General features: G+C 36.8%; 1 protein-coding gene across 1 annotated transcript in view; it reads right to left on the minus strand.

Moving 5' to 3' along the window:
* Positions 1-2667: 2667 nt before the first annotated feature.
* The window catches only part of LOC131990292 (multiple epidermal growth factor-like domains protein 11), a 210004-nt gene continuing 193677 nt past the window's right edge, over positions 2668-18994 (minus strand). The window contains exons 19-26 of the mRNA XM_059355636.1: positions 17484-17612; positions 15982-16110; positions 13461-13694; positions 12207-12361; positions 10672-10741; positions 9877-9930; positions 7038-7256; positions 2668-5585 (exon numbers count right to left, since the gene is read on the minus strand). Coding sequence (XP_059211619.1) covers positions 5380-5585; positions 7038-7256; positions 9877-9930; positions 10672-10741; positions 12207-12361; positions 13461-13694; positions 15982-16110; positions 17484-17612 — 1196 coding nt within the window. The 3' untranslated portion in view covers positions 2668-5379. The remainder of the gene's footprint in view (positions 5586-7037; positions 7257-9876; positions 9931-10671; positions 10742-12206; positions 12362-13460; positions 13695-15981; positions 16111-17483; positions 17613-18994) is intronic.

Here is an 18994-nt window from a genome sequence, read left to right on the forward strand (position 1 = left end):
CATTTTTTACTGCATTTTCAACATTTATCTGACAGCTTTTGTCACTAACTACTTCACAGATTCTGACTTTTATAAAACAAAATACTAGTTTAATTTATAAAATAGGTTATCATTAGGTTTTAAAACTTCCTGAAAGGGACCATTCTGCTCTTTTACTTTAACACTTTTCTGTTGCGACTTCTGCACTTTAATACAATTGTGTATTTTTACAGGAAAGTATTGCTGCTTTTATTGAAAAGTTATATTTTTGTGTTAAAATGTCTAAAAGGGACTTAATATAAAGTGCTTAGAACAATTTGAGACCACCTGTCATAAAAACAAGAAAACATTTTTTTTTTTATATTTCAAAAGTCTGTTCAAAACTAAAATGTTATTGTTATTTAGCAAATATAACAATATTGCACTTTTTACTGCATTTTCAACATTTATCTGACAGCTTTTGTCACAAACTACTTCAGAGATTCAGATTTTTACAAACAATTTTATAAAATAGGATATAATTAGGTATTGTGGAGAAAAAAAAAGACTGAAGTGAGATGAATAGAGTGAGAATTTTGTTATTGGACAAAGCAATTCTTGATTGAATTTAATTTTGTGGACACAAAATGTAGTTAAACAGTTAAATCGCAATATATTGTATCAGTACTCACCAAATAACAAAATGCTTGCAATCGCAATAATATTGTATCGTGACTCAAGTATAGGGATAAAATCATATCGAGGAGCCGATACGTGGATTCAAATCTCTAGTCATTTGGTTGCAAGAAAGTGAAAAGTGGGTAAAAAATAGGAGTGATCCTTCTGGTTTTCTTGGATGTTCAGTTTCACTTTTGAACCTGATGCAGTGAAAAAAGCAGTTGTTGAAACTCAGAATACAAAAAGATCAAATTGTTTATTTTAGTGTTTGTAGAGCAGAAATATTATAATTAGTTAGTCATCTACTGTGAGTCGCTAATGAAGCAAAAACAAAATAATCTGTAGCTCCTCATAAGTTTTGATGAAGTTTTAGACTGTTCGTTGGACAAAACAGGCAATTTAAAGTTGGTAAACTATGACCAGCATTTTCACTGTTGTTCATTGAGACAAAACAAAGAACAATTGATGAATCAATTAGGATCAACGCAGCCTTAATTAAAACTCCAGCAGCAGTTTGTGTACAGAAATGTTTCTAGAAATCAGCAGCAGCGTCTGAACTCGACCCGGCTCTTATCTCTGTTTACTGCTGTTTCATTGACTATTTCCTTCTCCCAAAATTAAAATGAAGGAGCAGTTACTCACCGTCTGCAGCCCACTGTGTGAGAACATTATCTCCACTTTCTGCTTTAATTAGGACCAGATTACAAACCTCACAGAGAGGACAGGACTCCTGAGAGGAAGCGTCTCTACGTCTGCTAATGAATCAGAACCGAGTCGTGACGTGATTGGTCACTCAACACTTGACGGACTGAGTTATTGTGGTTGATGAGGCTTCTGCTCAGGTTAAAGGTGATTAACAGAAGGAACAGCAGGTGACTTTCATCAGTCTGAAACACCTGTGTTTGCAGATTAATTCTTAAGTTGCTTGAACAAATGACTCAGGAGAACATGGAGCATTTTGAATTTTCTCTGAGGCAGAAAAACAATTTATGAGGTCCAGACCTGTTGCGGTAGTCAATGCAAGTCTTCAATACCTCCCTCAATAACTTGTATAAGTTAGACAAAATTAGGATAAGAATATGAATATATTCTTGCACAAGGCTCATACTGAGCAGTCCTAAACCTGAACTAACAGACTTCAACATGCAAGAAAAACATTAAGTTTATGCAAATATACAGTATGTCAAATGCAGAATGGACCTACTACATCCACTCACATTTTGCAGTCTGCAAACCAGGATGCTGCAGACACTTTGCTGCGTTGCAAATTGCCTGCCTTTTCTTTTAACATTTAGTCTGTACTCCAGCTGTTATGTACAAAGTGTGTACTGTTGCATGCAATGTGAAATCTATTAGGACATCCTTACACCATGGCAGCCTGAACTTTGACCCTCTGGCTCATTTTGCTGTGCAGTTTGAGGATAAAAACAACCAGAACAGAACAACATGCTGGTTTGCAGACTGCAATATGCAGCTGGATGCGGGGGTCGTATAGGCCATGATTCATTCTTCCATCTCTCGTTCACAATTTTCCCCTCTCATATTCACATTTTTACCTCTCACATACACAAAAAATACCTCTCACATTCACAAAATCTACCTCTCACATACACAATTTTACCTCTCACATTCACAGCTCACCTCTCACATACACAAAATGATACCTCTGTGTATGTGAGAGGTGAAATTGTGAATGTGAGAGGGAAGAATGAATTATGGCCAATACGGCCTCTCATATCCTGGAGTACCTGGCATACTAAATCTTTTTCTGGTAAACTAAATAGTACAGTGGTACAGTGACTAGGAGATACAGATAAAACTGATTCCCTAAAGAAAGAATTCTGGGTTCTTTTTTCTTTTCTGGGCAACATAAACAGTCAAAATGAGGTCAAAAACCACCGATATGCAGGCGACATTCAACTGTTTATCTATATTTCACCTGAAGATATTCGTGTTGCTTCTTTGGATAAAAAGCTGCATGTGTAAGATATTATTATGATTATTGACCTGACGAGACATGACACCACTCCCCTGAGCTATGACAACTTTATTGAGTTTAGGGTTTAAAAACAAAAAAGACCGACAGGCAGCACTCAACACATCTACTGGAGCTGAAACTATTATTCGGATCGGAGTCGAAGGAAAAGACAAACAAGTAAGATAAAGTCAGAGCGAATGGAATTAAAGAAGGAAAAGAAATACGTGAGAAAACAAAAACTGTTTACATCTGATTGTCAACATGTCCTGTTATTGCTATTAAACAACATAAACTAATCTGCATTGGAACAAAAGTGACCCGTGTGTTACTGGAAAATGAAGCAGGATTTCATACATTATAAAATGTAATGTGACAAACAGTCTTCAAACAAGATTAGAAACATGTTTTCATTGCTTGGTAACAAAAATCTCATGATTCTAGAATTACATGAAATCACCAGCCTTTTTATAGTTTTCCACTTCTGACTTCAGTTCCTTAAGCTGAAACAATTTGTCAATTAATTGCAATTATTGGGTAAGTTTTCAGGAAAAAATGTGCCACAATTTGCTTACTCTCATGAATTTCTATGCACATTTTGCAATAAATAGAAACAGCAAAATCTGATGAAACTTCCTTGGAAAGTTGCACTGATTTGTGTTTATTCACCTTACTTGCTTGAGATAGACTAATGTACAGGTGCATCTCAATACATTAGAATATCATAGAAAAGTTTATTTATGTCAGTAATTCAATTCAAAAAGTGGAAATAACACATTATATAGATCCATTACACAGAATGAAACATTTCATGTCTTAATTTATTTAATTTCTTCTAATTATAATGAGTATGGCTTACATTTAATGAAGACCTAATATTCAGTGTCTTTTTGAATATTATGATACAATACAATAGACCAATTTTAAAAAGTATGTTTAATATATAAATGTTGGCCTCTGTAAAGTATGTCCATCTATATGACTCAATACTTGGTTGGGGCTGTTCGACTTGAACTACTGGAAATTGACTTTTCCATCATATTCTAATGTATTGAGATGAACCTGTAAGTAACGCAGCCGTTAATCTAACTTTCCGTCATCAACTGTGTCTGAAATAACCGCAACTGGCTCTTGGAAGTGAAATTGATTGGCAGGTGCACACAGCTCGGTGAGTTTCATCTCCTTCTGGAGGAACTGTGTCTGGATGACTGGATACTGCTACGTTGCTGCTACATCAGTAAGAACCCAAAATAAACAGATTCTACTGAGATTTAATTGCATGAAGCGGATCAAAATGATGCAGAAAAAACTAGAACATGATTCTGATGTGTTAAAAAGTCTGGATTCATGCTCTGTCAGGTTTGTCTGCAAGACGAGAAACAAACAACTTTTAAAATGCTTGTTTTCTGAATGGAGTTCAGGACGAGATTCTCAACTTCTGAGTGACCTTTTCTGGTATTTATTGATCTTTGTCTTCAAACAGCAGGAAATATGACCAATATTATCTGACATGAAGAGAATCAAAACTTGATCCATTGAATCCTGAAGATCTTTTTGCATGAGTTAAATGTCCAAGGTGACTTTTTTTCTTTCTGTTTTGCAACTTTGACTTCTTCTGCTCTTTTTATTGGTTGATTACAGCCGTATGTAGCCAATAGTGCCAACTCCTGAAGAAAGTACACTGTAGCTTACTTCAGTTGCATTTTTATTTGCAACATTGAAACAAGTTTTCTTTAGATTTTCTGGAAAATTAAACAGTAAACACGTCTTCTGAATCTTTAGATTTGGTACGTTTTTTTTGACATTTTATAGGCCAAATAGTTAATTGATTAATGGAAAAAATAATCACAAGAAAAAGCATCAAAAGGTTTCAGATGGTGGTGGTTCCCATGTTGAGACAGTCAGATGACAATAATAAGACATAATAAGGGTTTTCCTGGCTAAATATTATATCTTGAATAATCTTTGGCATGCATGTGTATTAAGCTTGACACAACAAAAGAAAAATCACAATAATAATAATAATAATAATAATAATAATCACTAGAGTACAGTAAGTGTACAGCCGATACACCACTCTGTCTACAGTACTTACAAAAAGAGACTCTTCAGAGAGAAAATATGGATCCTCGTCAGGATCTCTAAATATGTAAACAGGAAATAAGAAACGATGTGTAAAAATACCAGAATTATACAGGAGGTGTAGATCTGAGCAGACTGAGCAGCTGCCTGGGTGCGTTTCTTCACATTTTGATCAGTTTTTTGGGGAGAATATGGGAGTAATGAGCACCGTTTCTCCACAGTTTTTCATCCTGTACAAGTTTGTTTGCAGTGGGAGAAATAATGCCCAATGATGCTTCACAGTCCAGGTCCAGGTCCAGGTCCAGGTCCAGGTCCAGGTGTGCTGCAGGCCTCCATCCCGTCCCACCAGAATTAATTTACATTTATAACTTAGTTTTTCTTTTTCTTTCCCGCTCATCGTCCTCTCTCCGTCTCCTGACGTATCGAGACTCACTCAGACGCACCAGAAAAGCAGTACACTCGTGTGTTTGTTCCCTCCGTTGATGTTTTGTTGATGAGGGTATTTTTTTTTTTTTTTTTTACAATACAACACAAATATGTAGTATTGATTTTCACAAAAACAGTTTGGATATAATACAGTGATAAAATATCAAACAGCAGAATAATCTTTCCGTCCCAGATTACAGTGTCCTGGGGGTCCAGGGTCCAGACTGGGTCCAGTCTGTGGAGGGGCAGGTCCAGGGGGTCTAGAGCAGTGAGCTGGTGGGGCTGCCTGGCAGCGGGGGGCTGTGGCTGTGCAGGGCCAGGCTGTGGCTGTGGGAGGGACTCGGGCGGACCGGCAGCAGGTCGTAGTGACTTGGGATGTGGCTGTTCCTCGGCAGGTCGTACGGGTTCTGAGGGTACGTGGGGACCACCATGGCACCGGCGCCCTGCATGATGCTGATGGTGGGCTCTGGGATGGAGGAGAGGGGTTCAAGGAGACTGTTAACCCTCTGGGCTCTGAGCCTATTTGCCCTTTATATACCACATAATATTTACTATACCCATGTTTGGTATTTGGTATTTTCTCAGCACAACTTCAACATGATCTGACCATTATTTTTTCACATTAACCCATTTTATTAACACATTGAGCCCAAAAATAGAGAAAAATCATGAAATCTGAAATAAAACTTTACTATTTATGACAATAAAAAACACAAATATGCTCAATGAACTGTTTCAGACCTGAAAAATGTAAACATAGGTTACAAATATGAACATATAAAGGTAAAATTCAAATATAATAAAACTATACACAAAAATTACCATAAAACAAGTTTATTTATAGGAACAGTGTTAGATGATTAGACCCCTTTTTTCCATTTTTACAGAATGCCACGCCTGCTTTGTCCCATCCTACTTCTACACTTGAATAATTATTTTTGTACTATCAAGTTAAAACGATCATATCTTTGGTTTTACATGACCTTGGAACGTCAAACAAAAAACTGGGGAAAGTTTCAAGTCTGTAATTTGGAGTGAAGTCAACTTACGTTAAAGCTCACTGTAAGTTTATCATATGTATTTCATTTATTTTTTAAATTTGTATTTGTTTATATAATTTAAAAAAAAGGGTCAGGCTGGGAGAAAAATACCAAATCATGGAGGAATAATCATTTTCATTGTTTTTGTATCTTTCTGTAATTTCCCTTAAATTAATACAGGTGCATCTCAATAAATTAGAATATCATAGAAAAGTTTATTTATGTCAGTAATTCTAGAGCTACAACAATTATTCGATTAATCGAACAATAATTGATGATTAAATTAATCGTCAACTATTTTAATAATCGAATAATTGGTTTCAGCAGTTTTTAAAGACAAATTCTCTGATCTCTGAATATCTCTTTGGTTTGTGGACAAAACAAGAGATTTGAGGACGTCATCTTGTGGTTTGGGAAACGCTGATTGATATCTTTCAACATTTGATGACCAAACAACTAATCGGTTAATCGTTTAAATAATCGACTGATTAATTGATAATGAAAATAATCGTTAGTTACAGCCCTATGTAATTCAATTTAAAAAGTGTAAATAACACATTATATAGATCCATTACACACAGAATGAAACATTTCATGTCTTAATTTATTTAATTAATGGCTTACATTTAATGAAGACCTAAAAATCAGTGTCTCAAACAAATTTGAAAAAAAAACAAAAGACTAATTTTAAAAGTATGTTTAATATGGAAATGTTGTCCTCTGAAAAGTATGTCCATCTACATGACTCAATACTTGGTTGGGGCTGTTTGACTTGAACTACTGGAAATGGACTTTACATCATATTCTAATGTATTGAGATGCCCCTGAATATTATTAAAAAGGGAAGTAAACATGACCACGGGGGGCCGTGCTCGTACCCATGTCGTAGACGTTCTTGGCGGGCGCCGTGCTGGTGGTGGTGGTGGTGATGATGGCGGCGGAGCAGCAGTGCGTCATGTGTTCGTGGTGACCCGGGGACTTCATCTCCACGTAGCTGCTCTCTGAGTGTTTGCAGGCGCCCTGCGCGTCGTTGATGGTGGCATACGGGTTCTCGCTGTTCAGGGAGCAGGTGCTGGACAGAGAGCCCTTCATGTAGTCTGGAAGACACAAACAGCACAGTTCACCTCCACAGACTCACAAACTGGTGACAGGAAATCACACACAACTATTGTTGAACTGGATCCTCCAGAAACTGCTGACTCAGTGATGATCTGCAGCAGATTCACACAGTCATCTCTCTGTCAAACTGCCTCCAAACAAACTACTCACTCGTTTATTTATTCATCTTTATTTACATATTTTATCAGGTGTTTTTTAATTCCTCCTTATTACCACAACCTATTTCTTTTCCCCTCTTTCCCCTTTTTTATTACATATTTACTATATGATAATAATAATAATAATAATAATAATAATAATAATAATATTCTATTATTTATTTGTATTTATTTATTTTGTCCCCTTTAAAGCATCAGGTATCAAGTTATACTTAATTATTAATAAAAATCATAATGATAATTTTTGCATTTTTGTTATTTGGTTTATTTATTTATTATTTTTAGTTGATTAGCTTGTTATTATAATTATTAATACTTATATCTAAATAAAGTTGTGTACATTGACACATTTTAGTTGTACTAGTTTTACATTTAATAATAATAATAATGATAATAATAATAATAATAATAATAATAATACATTAATATTTTTTATTATTTTTTTCTTTTCTTCTATTTTTAGACCTCCACAACAATTTTACAATTTGATTTTTATATAAGATAAAATTCACCTTGGAAATAAACTTTGGATTTTTAATATAGTAGGAAAGATAAGATACTATGAATCGGAAGTTTTCCTGAACAAAAACAAACTGCTTTTTCTTTTTCTCATAAAAAGTAATAAATCATTTTTCTCAGTCATTGTCTAAAACTTTTCCTGCAGCATCTGCACAGAACAGGCTGTTTCCCACTTTTTTTGACTGCCAATACATTTTTTTATATCCTGCTTTTGCGAACTGTTGAAAATAAATCCTATTTTCCTATTTTGAACAGCTGCATATGAACAGGTTTATTACTGCAATATGGATTTTATTAGCTCTGTAAACAGCTTGGTGGGAATATTGTTTGTCTTTGTCTTTGGAAAAGGTGCAAAAACTGGAATATTTTGCGCATTTAAACGTAAAGTTTGTTGATCATTTTAATAGTTTATTTTAACAAGATTTTGTCATTGTTGGTTTTGGTATTTTCATAGGAAAAACAGTTGAATATCAGCAGATTTATCCTGCAAGAAACAGACATGTTAGAATAATCACTTCATTATTAGACAGCGAGGGTTAAACTGCAGGTCAACATCAACATTCAGAAGCAGATTAGGTTAAAAACAGCAGCAGCAGCTGAAGGAGAAACACATGAAGAGAGAGGAAACACACACAGAGCATTCAGTTACTGTGAAGGAGAGATTCTCCAGGTGAGTGTTGGGAGAGATGGGTGGAGGCAGGAGAAAATACAGAAGGGAGAGAAACACAGAGAGGAGAGGAGAGTCGTCCTGTAGAGACACAAACACACGGTGAGCATCAAGTCATTTCAATCGTTACATTCAAGGACACAAACATTCAGGTTCAGACTCGGAGCTGTGAGGGTTTTTCATGCTGCATGTCTTCTCCTGCTCTCCACATGTGCACTGTCATTCTTCTAAAGAACTGAGATCCAGATACAGTCATGGAAAAAAAATTATTAGACCCTTGTTTTCTTCAATTTCTTGTTCATTTTAATGTCTGGCAAAACTAAAGGTACATTTGTTTGGACAAATATAATGAAAACAACAAAAATAACTGATAAGAGTTTAATTTAAGAGCTGATATCTAGACATCTTCCATGGGTTTCTTAAAAAATAACCATTCATTAATTCATTATCAAGAAAACCATGGAAAATGTCTAGAAGACATTGAAGAAAACAATGGTCTAATATTTTTTTTCCATGACTGTATATGTATATAACCTATAAGCCCTGTAGCTCTGTGGAATCAGCACAATCTAACTAGAAGTCTTGTGCAGTTATGACATAAATCATAAAAAAACAAGTTGAATTTCTGATATTAAAAAAATAAATAAAACATATTGTACATATTGAAGTACTGTCATGTTTCCAGCCTCTCCTGTCCTCTCCTCTCTGCTCTGTGTAAACAGCCTCTCCTCTCCTCTCTGCTCTGTGTAAACAGCCTTTCCTGTTTAAGTTTAATTTAAGAGCTGATATCTAGACATTTTCCATGGTTTTATTAATAATAACCAAAATCATGATTGATTGATTACCTTTTATTCAGATAATTATGTAAAAATTCCCAAATTTGTGAGAAAAATCTTGAATATTTTTGGGATTATAGATTCATTAATTTGTCAGTAAAAAACAGTCAGTAATTAACAAATACACTGTGATAATTAAATAAGACTTATTTTTGACACTTTTCCCCCCCGATTTTAACTTTTTAAACTAAAATAATGAAGCTGTCAGTCTCTTCTTCTCTGGTGTAAAACATGTAGCTCTCTAGACTAAAGGATCAGGTCAAGGTCAGGTTTGGTAGGACTGTCTGAACCTCGGAGCAGAGATCCACATTAAACACATGGAGCTTCAGAAGGTTCAGAGTGCAGGACAGGCAGCCATTGGCTGAGGGACCGTTGGAGCGACAGGATTGGCTGACAGTGGGTCCGCCTGACACTGTACCTCTGTAGCGCGGCTCCACGTGGTAGCTGTAGCGCCGGTCGATGCAGTAAACACCTGAAAGCAGAGAGGAAGGTCCTGGAAGGTCAAAACAACAGAGAACCAAAGGAACACAACTCAATTTATGCACTCATGATTATTTATTCTCCAAAACTAAACAACAACAGTGTGTTTTTAAGCAGTATAATTTGATATGCATTCTGAATCACTAGTTTTTGAGTGTTAACCTCTTGATAATTTGCCGTCTTAACGTCTCTTTAAACATATTTTATACGGCTAAACTTGGCCTGACTGCTTGACACTCAAACACCTACATGATAACTCAAACATGAAAGAAAACCTTAGTTTGTAACTAAATAATAATAATAATAATAATTTTGTATTTTTAAAAATGTATTATTTTTAGTTGATTAGCTTATTATTATTATGATTATTATTTTACATATCTGAATAAAGTTCTGTAAATTGACACCTTTTTGTTTTATTATTATTTTTTAATTTGATTTTATTACCGTTATTATTATTATTATTAGTCTCTTTTTTTCTTTTCTTCTATTTTGACCCCTCCCGGTCATTGTTATACCCATGAAGCCACTTATTTTTCACTTAAAAAACCTTTTGTTGAACCTCAGTGTATAGAACATTTTTTTCCTAGCAAAACATTATGTACGACACGAATAAAAGGAAATTGGTCATGTCATGTGCAGAAATAAACCATTAACGTCCTTTCAGCAGAAACACGCGATAACTGTAAGTGAGTGAAGACACAGAGCCAAAAGAAAACAAAGTGAGACTGACCGAGGTCGCTAAGGTTGCAGTAGGCGCCCCACTCAGGAGCGCTGTTCCTGTGACGCTTCTTTGTCTTCATCTGACAAACACACAGAGAGAGAAAGAACACACTGAAACATTGTTAAAGAAGTAACAAAATGTACCATGTTCTGATGATATGACTTTAATTACAAGTGCATCTCAATAGATTAGAATATCATAGAAAAGTTTATTTATGTCAGTAATTCAATTCAAAAAGTGGAAATAACTCATTATATAGATCCATTACACACATAATGAAACATTTCATGTTTTAATTTATTTAATTTCTTCTAATTATAATGATTATTGTCACACCGAGGTGGTGTTTTATTTTGTGTTCTGGTCTTTTTATTTCCTGTTTTATTTTGAAATAGTAACTCTCCTCTCGTTTCAGGTCACTTGCCCTTCCCCTAATCACAGATTGTGTTCACCTGGTGCTCCCTTCCCTCCATGTGTTCCAATAGTCTGTGTTTTCCCTTGTCTTGGTCCAGTGTGTTTGACCCCGTCACCATACCAGCCACTTATCTCCTTCTTTGCCACAGCTTGTCTTGTTTTTGCCTTTTTGGATTCCTCACAAGAGTGATTTTTCTTTATAATTTATTAGTTAAGCGCAGTTCTTAGTTTCATAGTTTTTTGAGTCAGCCGTTTTGTTTTTCCTCCTTTTGGAGTGATTTTGTGTTCTTTATTATTTTTCCCCCTTTAGTCCTGATCCAGTTTTTCATAGTGGTTTAGTAGAATCTTTTATTTTTCCTATCAGGTTTTGTACCTCCCTTTTGGAGCGCTTATAGTTTGTAGGTGTTATTATTTAATAGTTTCCCCCACCCCGAGAGTTTAGTTAGTTTTCCCCCCTTATCTCAGATTAGGATTTTATATTTCGTTTTTAGTGTAGATAGGTTCAGTGTTTATCCTCCTTCTGAGCGACTTTTCTTTGTCTAGTTTTTACTCAGTCAGGTGTTTCATAGCCCTTTTCTTTCACTCTGTAAGGATTTACCCTGCTGCATTCTTTGAATAAAGAAACTTTTAAGTACTAAGTCCTGACTTGACCCCGGCCTGACAATTATGGCTTACGTTTAATGAAGACCTTAAATTCAGTGTCTCAAAAAAATTGAAAATTACAAAAGACCAATTTTTAAAAGTATGTTCAATATGGAAATGTTGGCCTCTGAATAGCATGTCAGCATCTACAGTATATGACTCAATACTTGGTTGGGGCTGTTTGACTTGAACTACTGTAAATGGACTTTTACATCATATTCTAATTTATCAAGATGCACCTGCACGTTTTTCACAATACAGGAAGTCACCAGTAACTAAAGCTGTCAGACAAATGTAGTGCAATAAAAAGTATTTACAGTTTTTAGTATTTACCTCTCCACATGTAGTGAAGTAAAATTATAAAGTGGCTTAAAATGTAAGTACAATAAATATTAAATATCTTTGCGATTTTACACCTGCAACATTCAGCATTAATACTTCTCAGCTTGCTGCAGCTAGAGTAACGGAGAGGACGTGGTCTGACCCACCTTGGCGGCGCTCCTCTTGTCTGGTTTGGCGTAGTGTGCGGCGTAGCTGCAGGGGCCCAGCGTGCGGTAGCTGGGGTTGGAGAAGCAGCGGCCTACAGCGCTGCTGCTGGGAGACGAGTCTGGAGAGGAGAGCAGGCCTGTACACTGCAGCCCTGCTGTTAGCACACGGCCTGTTATTACCCTCCCCTACACCTTAACATCACATACATTCACGTGCACACACAGTGCACGCAGACGGAGCTGTGAAGTCCAGAGCTGAAAGTTAAAATGAAGGAATTCCTGCAGGAGAGGAACATGAACCAAGAGGAACTCCGGTCTCCTAGAATAAGTATTAATTAATTTTCCTTACATTCAATCACATTCATTAATATTCTCATACTGAGTAGATTGGTGGAGAGCTGAAAGAAATACATTATGAAACATACAACACATAAAAATATTTGGTTAATCATTTATATCATATATCAAGTCAAACATTTGCTGTTCTTATCCTCTGAAATGTGAGAATTTGCAATATTTTTTGCCTCTTTTCAGACAAAATTAACTATTTAAAGATGCTCCCATGTACATTTTTTCACAATATTCTGGCAAAATATGCCATAAATACTATATATTAATATTATTAACCACTTTTACTGAGTTAATTATTTGAACCAACTTCAGTCGTTTAGTCCTTGTTTGTTTACATAATAATACAACTGATATATAATATAATAAACCCCACCACAAAAATGTCACTATTTTCTGTAGAATTAATGTGAGGGGGACTTTAATATTTTCGATGATATGATTAGCAGTTGATGACAATTAATTAGAAGCCGGGGGGGGGGGGGGGGGGGGGGGGGGGGGGGTAAATAAAAGGGATAATAAAAATAAAAAAAGTTTACGACATTAAAGTGTCAAATCTACGAGAAAAAAATTGCAGATTTATGAGATTTAAAGTGGTGAATCTGCTAGAAAAAAATGTTTTTTCCCCACTTTCGTTTTTCAAGCAGATGTGCCACTTTAAATCTCTTAAATCTGCCCACTTTAATCTAGTAAATTTGCATTTTTATTTTTATTCATACTTGGCCTTAATATGTCGTCATAGTCAAGTTCTCCTCGTACAAGTCCATGTGGTTCTACAACCAAACAGAGAGACATGGGGACCCCATTTTGATATCCACTGAAGTTACCAAATATAGTTCTTTGCCTGATAAAGGGATAAAGTACCTGGAGGAAATAAAAAAACAGTCAGAGTTGTGTCTGTGTTACCTGACAGCGAGTAGTCCGTGGAGTTGATGTGCAGGGCGGGCGTGTAGGTGACGCTGGGCACGTGGTGACCCTTCTCCCTCTGCCTGTAGCGGAACCAGACCACCAGGCCCAGCATGGCCATGATGAGCAGCAGAAGGAAGATGATGCCGAGCACGGCGCCGGCCGACTGGCGCTCTGATGCCAGAGCCGGGCTGATCTTAGTGTACGGGTTCAGCTCCTCCATCATCAGAGCCGCTGAGAGCGGAAACAGGTTCACGTTAATGTACTGACACATTCACAACACCTGAAACTCACATGCAGCATATGTATCCAGTCACTGCATCATTATGTCTGTACCAGGTGGCAACCTCCTGATCTGAGCAGGGAAGTAAATAGGGATGGGTACCGAATTCCGTCGGTACTACCGAGTACCGATTCATGTAAAATCAAACTGTACCATGTTTCGGTACCTTAACGGCGTTAACTTTAAACTGATCATTGATTTCAACCTGTTTTCATTTAACGTCTTTGATTAACAAGCGTGCTGACGATCGCACTATTTTTTCTTTATTTTCTTATTATTCTTATTCTTATTTTCTTTCTTTATTTACCTCCTCGTCTGGTCCTGTCTGCTCACCGCGGCCACTAGCTGCTGCCCTCTTCCAACCCGGCGCAGAGACGAACAGCCCGGCTCGAGGCCTGCTAGCCGCCAGCTGATCTCTCCAATGTCTCTACCCGGGCTTGGCCTTACTCCGTTTGCTCTCTCCATTCTTCTGTAGACCAGTCATTAACAGCTAGCAGCTAGCTGCTACATCTCCGGTCCTCCGCTAATACTCCGCTCTTCAACTCAGGAATATTACCTGCTAATTTACTCCAAACTGCCTCCCTGAAATTAAATCCCTCAGACTCCTGCGTCAGCCTCGATATGTGCACAGAGCAGCCCGACTCAACTTTGTTTATTCCAACCATGCTATGGCCACAATACTGTCCGACCGGTGCTGCGCCGCACAGCTACGACGTCATCACAACAAATCACACGTGCACTTGCAACCTTTTTTCTCCTCCGTGCACTTGCCACCTGAGAGCGCTCCTCTGCATTCTTTGATAACACTGCAACCTTCATGTTACAAAATGCACGTTCGCTCAAAAATAAAGCACTGCTCATCCTGGATTTTATATTGTTTTGATATATTTTTTAAAGTTTATATTTTGAGAAATAAATATGTTGAATTGAAAAAAATTGATTTTATTATTAAACAAATTAACATTTATTACCCCATAAACGAACGCAAAAGTACCGAAAATTGGTACCGTTGAGTACCGGTACCAATTCCCTGGTACCGGGTATATCATCACCAGTAACATCATCACTTCCGCTCCCTCTCACTTCCGTCAGGAGTGATGATATTACTGCGCCGAGTCGAAGTGCTCCCAAGTGCTATTCCGCCATACATTATAGTTGTCCTTTTTATCCGCTTCGAAAAGCACCACGTTTTATTTTGTGTTGCCATACTTGGTCGTTTAACTACTCGTGTAGCTGTATTTAAATAGGGAAAACGTGGAGGAGTTTGGTCGCTTCTAACTGTCCATCTGTTTGGGTCCTAATGAATGAACTGGGCTAAGCTAAGTGCTAGCCAAGTAGCTCCGCGCGCCAGGGCGATTGAGTGCACGCATTGAGACGCAAGAGGTCTGTATCAACTCGTCTTACTTACCCGAATAACATGTTTTAATATGAAAAAACGGTGGAGTGTTCCTTTAAGCTGCATTCTACCAAAAATTCCAGCAGGGGGTGCTGACGGCAGCTGCAGAAGCATTTGGGTCCATTCATTTAAATACAAAATGAGAAAACTTCTCACTTGGTTTATTACCTCAGAATTTTTTTTTCGGACAACACTACGGTCTCAATCGCTAGTGAAAAATCTTCTTCAAGGCAATTTGATGTTAATAGCGTAAATAATGGCCCCATTTAGAAGAAAACAGAAGATAAATTGAAGGATTGTACGATTTTGGGGCGTGGCTACCTTTGATTGACAGGTCACTTACAAGGCGAGCCGTCCTCAGGAGGAAGCAGAACAATGTGTATCCACGGCAACGTGTCAATAAAGTTATATACTGTATATATATAAAAAAAGGAAGTTTACCGGTTTGGTCTCATAAAATGGTAAACATGACTTTGGAAGAAATTATGAAATAATTCAAATATATAAACTGGCATATAAAGGGTTAAAATTCTGAAAATTATTTAGTGTTTGGTAGTTTTTAATAAGTCTGAAGTTGTTTATGAGATTTATGAAAAAAAAGCAGAAAAAAATATTGATGTATGGTGATTTAATAGCAGTTGTTGTGTGAGTGGCCTTTGCATCAATGGAGTATAAAAGACATGTAAGGGTTAATGACAATATATTTAAAAAATGTTACTAAAAAGAAAAGTTCCTGCAAAAATTCATGCCTCAAGCTGTAACACAGCCAAAACGATCAACAAATGAGAAAAAAAGAGAGAAAATGTAGTGACAGACAGACAGGCAGACAGACAGACTCTCACCCTGGTCACAGCGGATCCCTTTGAAGCCGATGCTGCAGTAGCAGGTTCCCGTCACGTAGTCACAGGTGGCGTTGTTCATGCACTCACACAGCTGCTGGCAGCCGTAACCAAATGTCCCTGCAGGACACTCTGCAGGAGGAGCACAGCTTCAATACAGCTGCAAGTCTTTTCACAGCTGGATGCACACATGTTACAGGTTGAAACTCTGAACAAATGTTTGATGATGAACTCAAAGTTATTTAATCCCTGTTCGACTTCGGCTCGACTTTCTTCAGTCTCTCATCTTATAAACATAAGCTACGACGATGTGTGCAAAAGGAATAACTTTATAATTATAACAAACAATTTGAGGAGAAAAATCTGAGAGTAAAATTATAAAAATTCTCAAATTTAGGAGAAAAAAACAAAATATTATCTGAGATAAGACTATGAAATTCCCTGATATTAAATGTATACATATTTTCCACTGTTGTGACTCCAAATGACATTTTTTTAGATTCTGCTTTTAGAAGAAAAGGCTGCCACACCTACTTAAACAAACTATCAAAAAAATTGATTTCAACAAGTTTTTGGAAATGAACAGATATTCCAATGCTTCCAAACCTTTTCAGGTCCAAAACTGGTGGAAAACTTAAAATAAAAAATAAAAATAAAAATATTTTTTTAAGATAAGATAAGATAGAACTTTATTAATCCTGAAGGAAATCATTGTTCCAGATTGCTCAAAAGTTACAAAAACAACCACAATAAAGGATAATATAAGAAAAACAATGAACAAAATAGATATCAATAACAATATATAATATAAATATGACAATATAAAAATAAAAAATAAAGTGTCAGAGGAGTAAAGTGGGTAGAGTGCAGGTGACATGGCAGGATGTAATAAATACAGATATATTGCACATGATAATGAACATAGTTCATTATCATGTGCAATTATCCTAATTATAATAGTCAAAATAGTCATAATTTTAAACTTTGCATGACTGCATATGAACAGAACAGAACAGAAATGTTGCCGGAATATTCCTTTTTATTCAACATGTAAACAGCTGATTAGGAATATCATCATTTTTGGAATAAACTGGAATATTTTGTGCATGTAAACGTAGTGAGTGTGGATTTTCCCCCCCATTTTTTCATAGTTTCTGGACAACACTGGAGCTCTGTGGCACAGAGGAGGATAAAGTCAGTTTAATGCTGCTGAACTGAACAATTTGAGGAGTAAAAATCCAATAGTAAAGTGGTAAAAATTCACAAATTTGGGAGAAAAAAACTAAAAATATTACCTGAGATAAGAATCTGAAATTGTCTGATATTAAATTTACATGTTCATGAGAAAAAAAGAGAAATATATTATTATATTGTTCCTACAATGGCCCTAAAATGCTGTCATTCTAGGCTGTTTACATTTAATCACACACATCTGACTCTTTGTCTTCCCTAATAATAACAACAGCAACTCTGTTCTGGTGTTGAGATGTGGACGTGACACTCACTGAGCTCGCAGCTCTGTCCGATGAAGCCCGTCCTGCAGGAACACTGGCCGCTGATGTGGTCGCAGTCCGCCCCGTTCTGACAGCGGCACACCTCAGCACACTGAGAGCCGTAGAAACCTGAAGGACAGCCTGCAGAGACACACAACCAACGTGTCAGCTGTTCTTCAGTCCTCCGAGATGATCCATAAATCTGAAGATGTGTTTGGAAGCAGCTTTTCTGTGACTGGCTAATCTCTTCTGTCACAGTGGAACCAACACGGATCATCTCTGCAGATCGAAGCAGTTTGCATCTCAGGCAGATTTAAAGTCCTGAAGGAGTTGTTTGTCTTTTTGTTTCTGGTTTGTGGTGACGCAGCAGCATCAAAACTAAAAAAACATGATGTTCTTACAGGTTTTAAACGAACCAAGTAAGATATAAAATATGATTATAAGACCCAGACTATGAAAGAAATTAAGTTGACGTTCTATATTACAGCTCCTGGTGCAGCAAGTATAAAAAGTCAGTGTGGATGCATTTGCAGAATCTGTAGCTGGAACAAGAAACATTCTCAAAATCAGTTTATGGTCTCAGTCGTTAGTTTCAAGTCTTCTTCAATGCAGCATGATGTTCATTTAGTAAATTATAACCAATTTAGGGTCAAACAGACGATAAAGCAGGGGAAGATTTAGGGCGGGGCTACCTTGTGATTGACAGGTCACTACCACAGAGCACTGTGTGTTTTCATCTTGAACTTTGACCCTTTCACAGTTAATTTAACTCCATTATAAACATCTTGGGCTTCATGGTGGTGTAGTGGTTACCACTGTCGCTGCACTGTTAATGGATTATACTAATAATATGACTTGGTTTAACTAGATTTTGTGTCCTGAAACCAAGAAGCTACTTAATTATTGCCTGATAGCATTTGAATGGTGGCAGAGAACCCAGTTTCTAAGCCACAAAGGAAATGAGAAGAGGACAGAAAGAAGGAAACGAAGGCGATAAGGGACTGGACGTCTTCATGCATGCAGTTTCTTTCTCTGCCACAAGATGGAGCTGCATGTGTGAGGATTTGAAATCAGGGGAGCTGTGTGACTGCTGCAAGAAGTGAGAGTGCATCAGTATTGTGCACTCACCTGCCAGAGAGTGTATCACTGCTTCCCTTATTAGATCTGTGTGTGTGTGTGTGTGTGTGTGTGTGTTCTTGTACTTCCCACATCGTGAGGACTAGAACACGTTTTTAACCAACAGAGTGAGGTTGAGGTTAAAGGCTTTTTTGAGATTTCAGACTTTGTTTCAAGGGTTCAGGTTATAATTAGGTTTATGTTTAATAAAATATAATTAATTAACTAACTGAAACTGTATTGTGTGGTTACAAAACTAACTAAAATTATAGTGAAAATGTCCTTAGTTTTTGTCTTTGTCAACTTTTTTCATACATAATGAAGATGGATCAGACAAAGGAAATAAAGGCAAAATTTACGGTGACCTCTTTTAATCTCCCACCCAACAAATGCCCCATTAATAAAAA

Source organism: Centropristis striata, chromosome 2 (genome assembly GCF_030273125.1).
Source record: "Centropristis striata isolate RG_2023a ecotype Rhode Island chromosome 2, C.striata_1.0, whole genome shotgun sequence".
Taxonomy (NCBI): Eukaryota; Metazoa; Chordata; class Actinopteri; order Perciformes; family Serranidae; genus Centropristis; species Centropristis striata.